The 13,616-nt window shown below is 43.2% G+C and overlaps 1 protein-coding gene across 4 annotated transcripts in view; it reads right to left on the bottom strand.

Annotated features, from left to right (window-relative positions):
• Positions 1–13,616, bottom strand: part of CCDC93 (coiled-coil domain containing 93) — a 103,475-nt gene that overhangs the window by 31,306 nt on the left and 58,553 nt on the right. For 2 of the 4 annotated variants that reach the window (XR_011428166.1, XM_070240696.1), the window contains exons 9-11: positions 12,844–12,936; positions 12,507–12,557; positions 11,548–11,634 (exon numbers count right to left, since the gene is read on the bottom strand). Coding sequence is in view for 2 of the 4 variants with exons in the window: in XM_070240696.1 (XP_070096797.1) it covers positions 11,548–11,634; positions 12,507–12,557; positions 12,844–12,936 (231 nt within the window). In the remaining 2 variants the exon portion in view is untranslated. The remainder of the gene's footprint in view (positions 1–11,547; positions 11,635–12,506; positions 12,558–12,843; positions 12,937–13,616) is intronic. The other 2 variants (XR_011428167.1, XM_070240695.1) reach the window with 1 other exon arrangement.

Below are 13,616 nucleotides of genomic sequence, written 5' to 3'. Positions count from 1 at the left end.
TTTCAGGGAGTCCTCAAGGACAAAAGCTTTTTCATGATAATACTAAGATGTCATTTTTTTTTCACTTGCATTATCTCATGATTATACAGTGAAATTTTCCAGAAATTACATGACATGTGATATCATTGCTTTGATGTTAATATGTAATGCATTTATTACTGTTATCTGTAAATGAATTACTATGTAAGCTAGTGGGACCTCAGTAATTTCCAAGAGTTCTTAAAGGGTCCTGAAACTAAAAATTTTGAGAACTCTACTTTAATCTCAGGGGCCTGGCTCACTTGGGGATCATGTATTGGTCCCAATCATTGATTGGGACAGCCTCATAAGTACTGAGCTCCAGTCAATGGAGTCGGCCCACTCATCATTTATATAACACTGAGATGGGAAAGTTCTTTCTGATTCTACTCTTTTACTAGACAGGTGACTCAAAGAGCCATAGAAACAGAGAGAAAATACTTGCAGTGCACATAAAGAATCTTGAAGTCTCCATACAAACTTACCGTTATATCTCTGTTATGACAGTATATTTTCTAAGCACACATGGGCTTTCAAAATCCTTTCTCTTATTGCTAGGGAGCGATTCTCATTGCTCTGCAGAGTCCCTTAAATTTGCATCTGCAATGTATTAATGTACACTAATATTAGGAGATTAAGTGCCATTTCCGTATTTGACATTTCTCCAGCCCAATTAAAATGAGTGATATGCACAAGAACAGGCCCAAAGTACATATAAATTTGTGAGTTCCTCCATTTGCCTTTGAGTTTAAGAGATGGTGCTATGCAAACTGCTTTGTTTAATGGGAAGTTATTTTTATACAGATAACATCGTTCATCCTAGCGCGGAACTGAAGAGATCTGTAATCTAGTTGACAGAAAGCTAACTGCTCCATTTTTCAAACATCCCTTTTATTAGGGAACCTAAAGTTTTCATTTCTTTCACTTGTCACCCTTAAAGCTAAAAGAACTAGACTGATGAAGGCAGAAACAGGTTTTTAAAGCACTTTGGCTCAAGTGACATTCTGTTCACTGACAGTCACAGTGGGAAGAAAACTGAAGATGACCAAGTTGGATTCTGAAGGAGGAGACAAAGTTGGGCAGATGGACAGTAGGAGAGGGGGCTTTGGAGCAGTAAATCCTTGACAGAAAAAATTTAAATCCTTGGGGCATCTTAACCGATTTCTACTTGAAGAGTGCAGCGTCTCTCCAGGAATGCCAAGCATCTACAAATATTCCACTTTTGTTTACACTGGAGCAAGGGCTAAAGTGCCAATCTAATTTTGTTCAACAATTTCAGATTAAGAACGTGCTTTCAAACCCACAGTGTGGATTAAGATGACGTATAGTGCAGATTCAATATTTTCTAATAGTTGACAGACACTCACAACTTTTACTCCTCGGGGAACCAAATTTAAATGTCATTCAAGAATATTAATCTGGTTCAAAACAGTAAATTCCTAAGACAAACAGAAAGTGATTACTTTAGCTAAAAGTGTACACTTTTGTAATGAAAGAGACCCAAAGGTTATCTACATCCCAACCTTCTTCCTAATACAGGAATCTCTCCTATATCAGCCCCCTCCCCCACCAAAATATGGTCACTAGGCTGTCAATAATAGATTCCCATCTCATGATGGTGCCAGAAGTTCTCTCTACTGAACACATGTCGGTTTCTGGCACCGTGATGAACACTTACACTGAAAACAAGTAAACAGGAAATATAAAATATTTTTTTATAACCTTTTAAAAGATCTGTGAGCTAGCAAGAATGTAAGAAATCCTGGAAGGCCAAAAAGTCAGGAAAAGTGGAAATCCAGGAAGGTATGTGTACCCACTGAAGTTGGCTTTTTTCTTGAGTATTTGCCAAGCTAGGTGATTTCAAGCTTTGAGTTTTAGAATTCAACAACTGCTTTGCATAAACCTTGACACAGGTGTAGGAGGAAACAGATCTGCAATGAGATTTTGTAACAACAGATTGGCCTTCATGTAGTTCTACAACCTAAATTCACACACTACGTAGACGGTCCCTGAACCCGCCAAGTCAAGACTAGTGCACAATGGACTTGGTCGTCTTCAGTTTTCTTCCCACTGTGACTGTCAGTGAACAGAATGTCACTTGAGCCAAAGTGCTTTAAAAACCTGTTTCTGCCTTCATCAGTCTAGTTCTTTTAGCTTTAAGGGTGACATGTGAAAGAAATGAAAACTTTAGGTTCCCTAATAAAAGGGATGTTTGAAAATGGAGCAGTTAGCTTTCTGTCAACTAGATTACAGATCTCTTCAGTTCCGTGCTGGAATGAACGATGTTATCTGTATAAAAATAACTTCCCATTAAACAAAGCAGTTTGCATAGCACTATCTCTTAAACTCAAAGGCAAATGGAGGAACTCACAAATTTATATGTACTTTGGGCCTGTTCTTGTGTATGTTACTCATTTTAATTGGGCTGGAGAAATGTCAAATACCGAAACGGCACTTAATATCCTGATATTAGTGTACATTAATACATTGCAGATGCAAATTTAAGGGACTCTGCAGAGCAATGATAATTGCTCCCTAGCAATAAGAGAAAGAATTTTGAAAGCCCATGTGTGCTTAGAACATATACTGTCATAATGGAGATATAACAGTAAGTTTGTATGGAGACGTCAAGATTCTTCATGTGCACTGCAAGTATTTTCTCTCTGTTTCTATGGCTCTTTGAGTCACCTGTCTAGTAAAAGAGTAGAATCAGAAAGAACTTTCCTGTCTCAGTGTTATATAAATGATGAGTGGGCCGATTCCATTGACTGGAGCTCAGTACTTATGAGGCTGTCCCAATCAATGATTGGGACCAATACATGATCCCCAGGTGAGCCGGGGTGTGCCCAAGTGCTTGTCAGAAGCAAAAGCAAATCCTCTCTGAAAGAAGAGAGCTTCAACTCTTGGCCTCAAAGAATTTCTCTATTAATTTCCAAGGAATATGAACTCACAGTCAAAAGTCAAAATCACAGATGAAGTCAAAGTATCACGAGCAAAAGCCAGCAGAAACAGACAGCAGAATCAGACCTGAGAAGACTCACACGCTTATACACCATTCCTCCCTGCAGCAACAGAGACTAAGGGTAATCTCTCTTCCACATAACAGTCCGACTTATCTTACAGAAGCATCCACGGCTCTTTCCTCTGTCTTTTCTCTAACAAGATGTTGGTCCCTTTCACCATCGTGGCTGCTATCCTCTGGACATAAAAAAAATCACTTAGGAGCTAGGTTCAGCACTCCGGATGGAGTCTGAGGGCTGCAGATAGAGCAGGATCATCGCTTCGAGACCCATGAATTTCAAAGACCCATATTCACGTAACCTGCTGAGTCTAAGGCACAGCTCTGGGTCCTAAGGTGAGCAATACAGGATCCCTGCTCAGAATGCAATTAACGTTTACGAGGCGTGAGCAAAATCCAAAACACCCCACTTTTACTCCCCATGAACTGCTCTCAGGTGAGATGGCATCCTCACAAATCCTGAATTGGTAGGACTGATTTTTCTGAAATTAAACAAAATAGTTCACATTTACCTTCTCTAAAAAATGAATTTATTTGTTTGGGCTCGTAATTTCAATCTAACATGTTTTTGAATGTTAATTCTATTCTTCAATGTACTAGCCACCTTTTCTTTTCTAGCTTTAAATGATGTTCAAATCTGGCAAAGCTAATTCCTTTGTCTTTATCCAAATTGATAAAGACCCTAGAAGGTATAGGTTGTGCTATGTGGCTTGAGACAATCCGACCAGGTTGACAACTCAGTAGCTAATACCATTCTCTCTGCTCTTAGTTATTGTATTGCAATAACTCAGTCACTAAGAATTTAGGAAATCTTGGAGCAGTTTGGAAACACAAACATATTGAGCATTATTCTCTTCAGGTTTACAGGATTCCTTAAGATCTAAATTCTGATTCAGTTTTAAATCCCTTTCCCCACCTCTCTCTGTTTAGTTCAACAAAGCTTTTCTTAGAGCCTGTCAGGTATGGGGCACAGTGAGCAGCGCTGGGGAAGGGGAAAAGACACAGACCTTCCCCCTGGACCCTCACAGTCTAGTCAGGGAAACCCAGCTCATTCACAAATAAAGGTGTTGCATCCTCCACATCTCCCCAAGCATAAACTGTGCCACAGAGGAAGAGAGAGTTTTCAAAGCTCTTCTTGTTCCTTCTTCTCCCTCCCCTCCTTTCCTCCACAATGTTCATGAAAACCCATTGTGTTAGGCCCTGGGGGTAGACAACGATCCTAGCCCTCGTTTACAGCAGACATTCTGGTCCTGGAGACAGGCAGAGACAAATGAAATAGTGCATTGTTAGTCGTGCTAGAAGAAGACAGCAATGAGTTGATCCACACAACCTCACAGAAGAGCCTGTCTTCGGAAGAGAGGTCACCCTCCAGGATTATTGGGTGAGTCTGCACAGAGCCTTCCAGTCATCCACCAGCCTCTATGGAGTATTTATTATACACTAGGCAACAGGGATACAGAGCTGAAAGATGAAATCTTGGCCCTCCAGAAGTTTACAGATTTAGGGCATGACTTATCTAACACCTGTGACTTGATGTGAAGAAACAAAGTCTAGAAGGAAGGGGTAAAACATCTACCCACGCCCTCACTTTTCCTCATCCCAACCTGGGCTGTTCTATCTGTGGCCACAGAAAGAGGTTCGCAAGAGGGAAACTATTCCCTTGTACCACACTTCCTCCCCAACTCCACAAGCCAATGCTGCTAGAAAATGATAAAAATGTTTTTTGGTGTTTTTGGCTGGATGCCAGGATTAGAAACATTCACAGCTAAGCTTATTAGAAATCACACTGGTTTTAGATCAGACCTGATTCTCTAACAAAGTGGTCAGAGTCTTCTGGTTGCTAAACTTCCCATGACCTTCTGACCCAGGCCAGGTTCCTGGAGCATGCTATCTTCTCTCAGTCCCCAGCCCTCTTAAGCTATCCTTTTCCATTTCACCTCAACTGGGTACAATTTTAAAAAGTCATCCATTCTACCTGTGAACAAGAAAAAAAGTTCAATATCAACTACAACAACCACATTTCTTTGGGCAGACACCGACAGTTCCAATGGCCACACAAACCAAGCAGCAATTGTCATCCACTTGAAATCACACAAATTATATTATTCTGTAATTTACCTTTTTACAGGTTGACGGACTCCTAACCAGGAGCTCCTCAGGGCAGCATCCATGTCTTCCTCCTAACCCTGTCCCTGCCCCCCACACCTGACACTGCCTGTGACATAATGCATGCTCAACAGATGTTTGCTGAAAGAAGAAATCATCCCACCTAAGAGGTCAATTCTGTCAGTTCTCTGGCAGAAAAGAAACCAAGCTGAAACTTAAAATATCTCCAAAATTATACCAATTTTCTTTATAAATGTTTGCAAAGCCTTCATAACACTAATTGGAAATACAAAACCAGGGTAGAGAAATAAGAAAACGAAGGCAGCTACCTAAGAGGGAAGATGATACATTAACAATTGATTATTTGGGGTCAATTCCATCCAAGCTAGTTATATAAATTTCCTGAGGGCCTACTTTGAAGAAAGACCTTACAGAGGTGCTGGCTGACCTGTGTGCCCAGCATCGTTTGGTTTAATAACAGCAATCCCTTCCTTTGGGGAATCACTCTCTTCCACTCTCATTCCAGAAGGGCTGCCAGCCACAGAACCCACTTCCTGGCCAGAGCAACTGGCCCAGAGAGGAAGACGTGACCGGAACCATGCCAAACACAGGAGAACCTTTCCACAGGATTTCACACACGGACGTGGGGAGGCTGCTGTAAGACGGAACCGATATTTGGTGAGGCCTCCAAGGTGCTAACGGAGAGAGACAAAGTGAAGCAAGGGCAACGAGATATGACAAGGCTGTTTTAGCCCCTAGGACCCTGCATTCACGGGCCTCCCAGTTCTGAGAGCTGATGAAGACTCCCACTGGCTTATACCTCCATTCTAGGCAGAGCTTCTATTGCTTGCAACCAAAAGGCTCCTGTAACGCACACTGGCCAGGCTAGTGAGTGACAGACTTAAGAGGTAGTTTTCTCTGCTGCTTGCATTATAAAGTGAAATAAAATTACCATGGTAGATGGGGGACAAAATCCACTCTAGTCAAATGCAGCTGTCTGCACTCTAGGGGAGACTTTCTGTCCTTTGTGTTTTCTGACCACGCCCTGGCCATTACTTCTTTCTGGCTACACCAAGATCTAATTACCTAAAGAGATTCCCCAGGTGCTCTTGAAAGATAATTTCAAGACAAAGTAGAGGCTTCTGATTCACAACTGGAGAATGGTCCTCAGAATCAAAGGTCGGAAGCAATAGTGCCAAAATTTTTCAATTGCTGGACAGGAAAATTTCCAAAACATATTGAGAAAAAAAAATTCCGTCCACAAATAAGTCCCTTGATGACCCCAGAATTCATCTCACTATGGAAATAAGATCAAGATGTTGACAGTCTTCTGGCTAGGATGATACCTAATGAGTTGGATGAGAACATCTGAATGTGGTATTTTCCAGCGACATGAAAAGCCACTGGCACATCCCAAATAGAAACTTCCATAGCTTTCAGCAGCTTAGGTGTGACTGTGTGTGAGTGCCTGGGCTTATCTTTTTCACTTTTACTTATTTCTGTGGTTTTCCCAATATGACTGAGCCTCTTCTCTTCACTTAGCCCAAGGTTGGCAGCTGGATGGTGGGAGAGTCTAAAGAGACATGGTCACTACAAAGCCAGGAAGGCAGACACTAAGGATAGCAAAGGAAGTCATCCCCACTTCCCCCCAAGGATGCTCCATCTCGCCAAGGAGACAGGTTTCAATGTCAAGATAGTCCTGTATGCAAATCTGGAGTTTATTAGCTGCACGGTAATGAACAAGTTACTTAACTCCTCTGATCTTTAGTGTCTTCATCTGCAAAATGGATATCACATCACGAGCTTTTGTACTGAGCACCAACACTGCCAGTCATTGGGCAAGGCTCTGAGGTTACCGAGAAGAGTGAGATGTGGTCCACATACACATAAACAGATGGTTTCAACTGCATATGAGTAAGTATGATGACGGAGGAAGGCAGAGGATTATAAACAAGGAGGCAGACACTGTTCTGAGAATTAAATGAGATAATGGTATACAAAGTACCTGGACAGAGAAGGCACTCAGGATAGATTCTTATGATTCCCCAAGAAAGATCTGTGCCTCTAGATCCACAAAATGCTCTAAGATCCTGTCTCAGGGAGATGCTGACCAAGGAATGATTTCATTGCAGAAAAGTATTAAAGGGGTTGAAATAGTGGATGGTTGGTTAGAATATGGCATTAGGGAAAGTCCCTTCCTGCCCTTCTGGGGACCCCGCACTTTCTCTGGCTCAGCTTTATTCCCTTTCTTCTGGCTCAAACGAGTGGGGGATAGTAGAGCAGAAGTATACATTTAGTCAGACTTTTTGGTTCTCCGCAAATTGCAGTCATAGATTCTTCTTCCCCGTAAAAATGAATGCCAACATGCAGGGAGCATAGTAGACATCAACACCAAAAAGCACAGTGGGGCCTCACTGAGCACATTCTGGGAAGGGCGTTACCCTTTGGAAACAAAGAAAGTTGGTGCTCCTTGGCCCAGAGCTTACTGACACTTGTGAATTATACATCTGGAAGCTTCTCTACATTCTTGTTCCCTGCTGCTTTACACGAATCATATGGAATTGAGTTACACATCTCAGAGACTTGCTTTGAAACACAAAGATTATTTACCATGTTATATTGTTATAAGAACTTGTGAACTTTACAAATGAAAGAGAAGCCTGTACATGTTTTTTACTTCACTTTTATATCCCAACGCCTGTTGACTTCCCAAACACTTCTACTACGCTAGGTCACAAAACCATCTTCACACTTTCACCCTCCAAAAATGATCTTGTTCCTTTTCTTTACTAAGCAAAATCTCAGCCTAATTCGGGTTTCTTTCCAGCATCGCCAGTGACTTCCCTCCTGGGTATTCCTCAATCCCATCTCTACTTCCAAGGGTTTCATTACTGAGACCCTGAATGTAGGGGCATGAATTTTAGGTGAATTGCCAGTGCCCAGTTTCAGTCCAATCTACGGTAGCAAGATTCAAGAGAGAAACAAACACACTGTGGTGGACAACTCTAAGATGGCCCCATGATCCCCAGCTCCTGGTGTTCAGGCCTCTGCGTAATCCCCTCTCCTTGGCTGTGGACAGGACTGAGACTTGCTTCTGACCAAGAGAAAACAGCAAAGGTGACAGGACGTATGTGATTGCCTGTACACAATTACGTTACATAAAACTATAACATCTGTCTTGTTAGGAGGTGCTCTCCCTTGCTGTTTGTGATGAAACAAGTAGTAATGTTGGGGAGGCCCGTGAACTGGGCCCCAAGAGCTGCTGACCTCAGCCAACAGGTGGCAGGCAACTGAATGCTGCCAATAACCATGTGTGCTTGGAAGCAGATCCCTCCCCATCTGAGGCTCAGATGAGACTGCGGTCCCAGGCAGCAGCTGCAGTGCAACCTTTTGAGAGTCTGAAACAAAGGACTCTGCTGAGCTGTGCCCAACTGCTGACCCACAGAAACTGTGAGATAATGAATGTCTGTTGTTTTAACCTATTACCTTTGTGGTAATAGACACTTTATTGAAATTTACGAGAAAAACATCACATACCAAAAGATAAATGAGTAAAGGCTATCACAGACAACTCAGAAGAAAACAGAAGGAGCAAACAAAAACACAGAACCATGTTCAATGCTCCCAGTGGTCCAAAGAGGTACCATTTTATAGCCACCAAAGTGGCCAGTAAGACAAAGGAATAACCACAGCTGGGAGAGTTCAGGCCATGCTGAGAAGGCCCTCACCAGTGATAATATTTTACACTGTTACAACTTACTTGTAAAGGCACACAGGAGTCAGAACCCAACCATCTAACTCCTAGGAAAACTCAGCAGAAGCTATCTGCTCAGATTTTACAACAGTGTTATCTGCAACGGCAAACAGTGAGAAACAACTTAAAAGTCTAATAATACAGAAATGTTTAATAAACTGTACTTTATTAACACATGGATTATGTACTAAAATAACTGCGAAGCCCAGAAACATGGAAAATGTTTACAATATGATAAAAAAAAACGTAGACTATAAAAATGCAAATAAAGGCCACCACTAACTGAATAATTATAACGTGTCAGGCATTGTTTTAGGCATTTTGGTCACATGTAACTACATCTTCGCAACACCCTGCCAGGAAAGTAATATTATTCCCATTTTACAGATGAAGATACTAGGGCAAAGAGAGGTTACAAAAATTAGCTAAGGCCACCTAGCTGGAAGTAGAGGAGTCAGATATGAACCAAGATATGACTCCAAATGCTGTAGGGTTTTTTGTTGTTGTTTGCTTTTGCTTGAGGAAGATTCGCCCTGAGCTAACATCTGTGCCAACTTTCCTCTATTTTGTACGTGGGTTGCTGCCACAGCATGGCTGCTGACGACTGGTATAGGTCCACGCCCAGGAATCAAACTGGAGTGGAGTGCACCAAACTTAACCACTGGCTATGGGGCTGGCCCCCAAATGCTGGGGTTTTAAGTGCATTGTTCTACCTCTTTTAGACATTTATGACAACTGCAACTATGGATAACTATGGATATCAGGGGACACACACTGGAAAATAATATGCTAATATGAAAACAGCACGATATGGGAATAGGATTAAAAGCAATTAAATTTTAAAACCATCATCTTTAATGCTATATGACTGACCCAACACAAATGTGAGAGACAATCAAGCAATGGACTTTTGACCTCTAATTCTCCATGAGAAGTTTAAGTATAGATATGTCCTTGGAAAGAGACCTGTCTAAAACCACCTCTAATTTCACTCTTTTCTGGCAGAATGCAGTGGAAGTAGAGAATGGTCCAGGATACAGAATACCCAAATGCAGCCATCAGAGTTGGGTGCAGATCACTTGACAAGGGTGAGGATGGGAAAGCTCTGGGGATAAGAGACCTGGGAGGAAACACAGAAACGTGGAGCTGACTGGGAAACAGGTAAGCTTCAGGACTCCAAGGCAAGGAGAGCGCTGGGAGAGAGAGCTGTACGGTCACCCAGAGGAGGGTCTGCCTGCTTGCTTTCCCTCTGACAGTAACCTGAGCTCCTATCTGCTTGCAGTGGCCAAGCACAAAGATGAAAATGAGCGTCCCTGTAGAAATAACAGCGAGTACTCATACAGTTGTCTTTTTTTAAAAACTAGATTCAGCAATGCTATGTGGCAACATAAGGGCAGGTACAGACTCATACTCTTGCCATCCAGGTGCCTGTGTAGACGCCAAACCAAGACACTTTCTTCTCAGGGCAGTGAAATACACACTTTCCACAACAAGATCTTCAAGTCTTTTTATTTGTGCTTTTAGGATAACCTAAGTCCTTTTCTGGTCAGATCTCAGAGGACATGTTGACCACTGTCACCTTTCCTGAGGGGAAATTGTAACAGAGGACACTCTGGACTCTATGAAAGCTAGATTAGAAAACCCATGTTAAGAAGCACTGAATCGCAGGGTGGGGGACATGAGAACCCCACCCCCAGACATTCTGTGCCATTTTACTCACTGTCTTGCTCAGAACGCCCATCACTTGGTGGGAGATGACCACCTGCTGTGCTCACAGCAGATTGTAACTCCCAGCTTACAGGTGACATCCCTTCCCAACTACATCATCCACGCAATCGCTCCAGAAGAACACTGCACAGAGGGGCAGAGCAGAGCTAATTTGTCATCAAGGCTTTTGAGACAGGAAAAGTGAAGCTGGATGCTTCAAAAGACATCAACGTTTTAGGGGGGCAGACTAAGTATGGCTGGGGAAGGAAGGATGTGAAACAATGCCCTGTAAATCTGATGTTACCAATACTACATCTCAGCCAGACCAGAATCAGTTACGTGCAAAATGATTAATCACCGTCTCCCTGAAATATTCAAGGTCTGGCTGCCTATTCTCAGGATGGAAAAACTCTAACGCTGATGCATGACTTTCAGGCTTTTGTTCATTCTCTACCCTTTTAATAAAGAAGAACAAAAAATTTTGCCTTGGGCTTGGTGAGTTATGGGGTTTATCTCCCAAGTGGCAAACCTTCACTCCTCAGTGCAATCACCCACTGAGCCCAAGTTACAGGAAGCGGGCAGAGAAGGAAGCGTGCCCGTGCTGTCCCTCAGGCAGCAATTCGTCCCATGCCTAGCTGCTCCGAGACAGGTTTTCTTTTAAGAGAAAAGGTTTCTCTATTTACAGAAGCAAATATTTACAACAAATACTTATAAACCTATATTTATACAAGTTTTATATTTATAGAAAAATAGGCACTGCAGAAGAAAATTAATTTAACTAATGGGCAAATGCTGATGGCTTCACACGGCGTACGTTTTTGACAAGCGTGGCTGAAGAATTACAACCTGACTCCAACACTGCTGGGGAAGGCTGCAGAGAAGCAGGAGAACACATCCTCGGGGTGTCACCTGAGGCAAAGACTCCAGGGGGGCCCCCACGTACCTTCTCCGCGTACTCAGACACGATCTGCTTGATCTCGGCAGAGCAGAGTCCCACAATCTGGCCCACGGAGCTTGCAGTGAGACGGGTCTGCAATGAGAGGGAGGGTGTGTGCTCAAGACCATGCCTCCTCTTTCACAGAACTGGAAAACCTGAACACTCTGAGTATTACGGCAAAATAGATAACATTTCCAGGGGAAAACATAATTTGGCTTTTGTTTCTGTATTCATCAACAAGGAAGGGAGAAAACAAGGCTGAGAACAAATGTTAAGGGACCTCTCTACCTCCTGGGTCACTCAATTCACTGTGCTAGATTCTCCTCAGACCCTGGATTCCTCTGGAAATTGGCTCTTTACTCCACCTACCTCATCCCAAGGTCTCTCTTCCTGAGGGTCACTAAACAGAGGTTAAGGGAACTTGGAGGCTTAGGACTCAGGGGGAAAAGAAGTACAAGTGGGAGAGGAAGAGGAATCTCAGAACTCCTAAACTCTCTCTTCACTGCCACAGGCCCTTCCTGCCCTAAAAAGGAAAGATCCTTTCAAAGCACCTGGTTAAACCTTCTGGATAGGCCTTGAGCTCTGGGAAGACCAACTATAAATTCAGTATTCTATTTCTCCCTAGAAAGTGTGGGAAGGAAACAGAAGACAGGGTCTCCTTTGAGGTGGGCTGAACCACGGCTCTCCTGCAGAGGCCCTTGTGATGCTGCCCCAGCAGGGACATCCTGCTCTCACAAAGGTCCTTCAAGTCTCCCTCCTGGAGGTTCCCATGGATAGCAACACTATGCATTTATAAAAAGCTGCCCAAAAGAAAGATCCAAAGGAAACAGGAAGCAATGAGTACTGAAAAAAGAGGGCTCTGAAGAAAGTGGTCCCTCTGGGAGGAGGGCCCCACAGAGCACAGCAGGGTGGTTCCAACGCCCCGTCTCCACACCACGCCCTCCCCCACGACACTCCCACCTCACCTCTTCATTTGCCATGGCGGTCATCTTGGTCATCAGTGACTGGATGCGCTGCTAAAAGAGGAGTGGGGAGAAGGAGTGGTGAGCAGATCTCACCAGGTAAGACTTAGGCAGTATGTCTAAACAGCTCTTTGTGGTGGAATCCAAGGGTTGTTTTACTTGATCTTGTTTCAGGGTGAGGTTCATAGAGGTGAGAAAAAGAACTAGAAAGGCTGTGAAAGGCCAGCTAACAGAAGCTGGCTGTGGAGGCAACTGACATTTTGGAAAGCTGGGGATGAAAGTGAAATTTCTTCCCAAATGATTTAAACAGAAACCTCAGGGGCCTGCAAGGGCCACATACCTCTTCAGCAGCTCGAAGCTCATCTTCCTCATGGGCGTCAGCTTTTTCTGTAGCTGAGAGCCCCGTGGGAAGTGCCATTTTCTTGTCCTCAGCCTGGAAGGGAAGATGCGAAAACAGCTGAGCACTGGAGTTGGAGACTCAGCAGAGAAAGGATAACATTGCAAAGAGGCACGAGTCTGTGAAAGAAAACACACAGATCTGGAAAGCTGAACCAGTCCCTGAGAAAGAATGGAAAATCCAGAGACCTGAGCTTCCATGCTGGCTACAGACCGAGCAGGCTGAGCTTCAGGCCTTGGCCAATGCCTGTCTCCATTTGTGAACTGCTTGCTGATTAAATTCATATCAAGTCACACACATTTGCCAGACTTACCCTTGCACTTTGATTGGGTCTTGACCCACTTGAACACCTTCGGGGAAGCTCATGGCCTAAAGCAGTGTTTGTTCAAACTGCCAGTTGATACCCATTAGTGAGACATGAGAGCAATTTAGCAGGTATAACTAGCATCTAAATAAATTAAATAAAAATAATAGAACAGAACACGTTAGGGTGCTTTGCATGGAGAAAGGAATTAAGTATTGCATTGTGAGACTTTTGCTTTTGGTATATATGTGTGTGTACTTAAGCGTGATGAAAAATAGAATTCTTACTGTCAAGAGTGGTCAACAAAGTTTGAAAACCACTGGTCTGAAAGATAAAAACCTAAACTCTTTCACTTGCTGATCAAGCTCACGCTAGTGACCCAGCCTCAGGCTCTCAATGTACCACACACTCA

This window comes from Equus caballus, chromosome 18 (assembly GCF_041296265.1).
Source record: "Equus caballus isolate H_3958 breed thoroughbred chromosome 18, TB-T2T, whole genome shotgun sequence".
Lineage (NCBI taxonomy): Eukaryota > Metazoa > Chordata > Mammalia > Perissodactyla > Equidae > Equus > Equus caballus.
The sequence above is the reverse complement of the archived record's forward strand: the minus strand, read 5'-3'. Positions and strand labels throughout refer to the sequence as shown.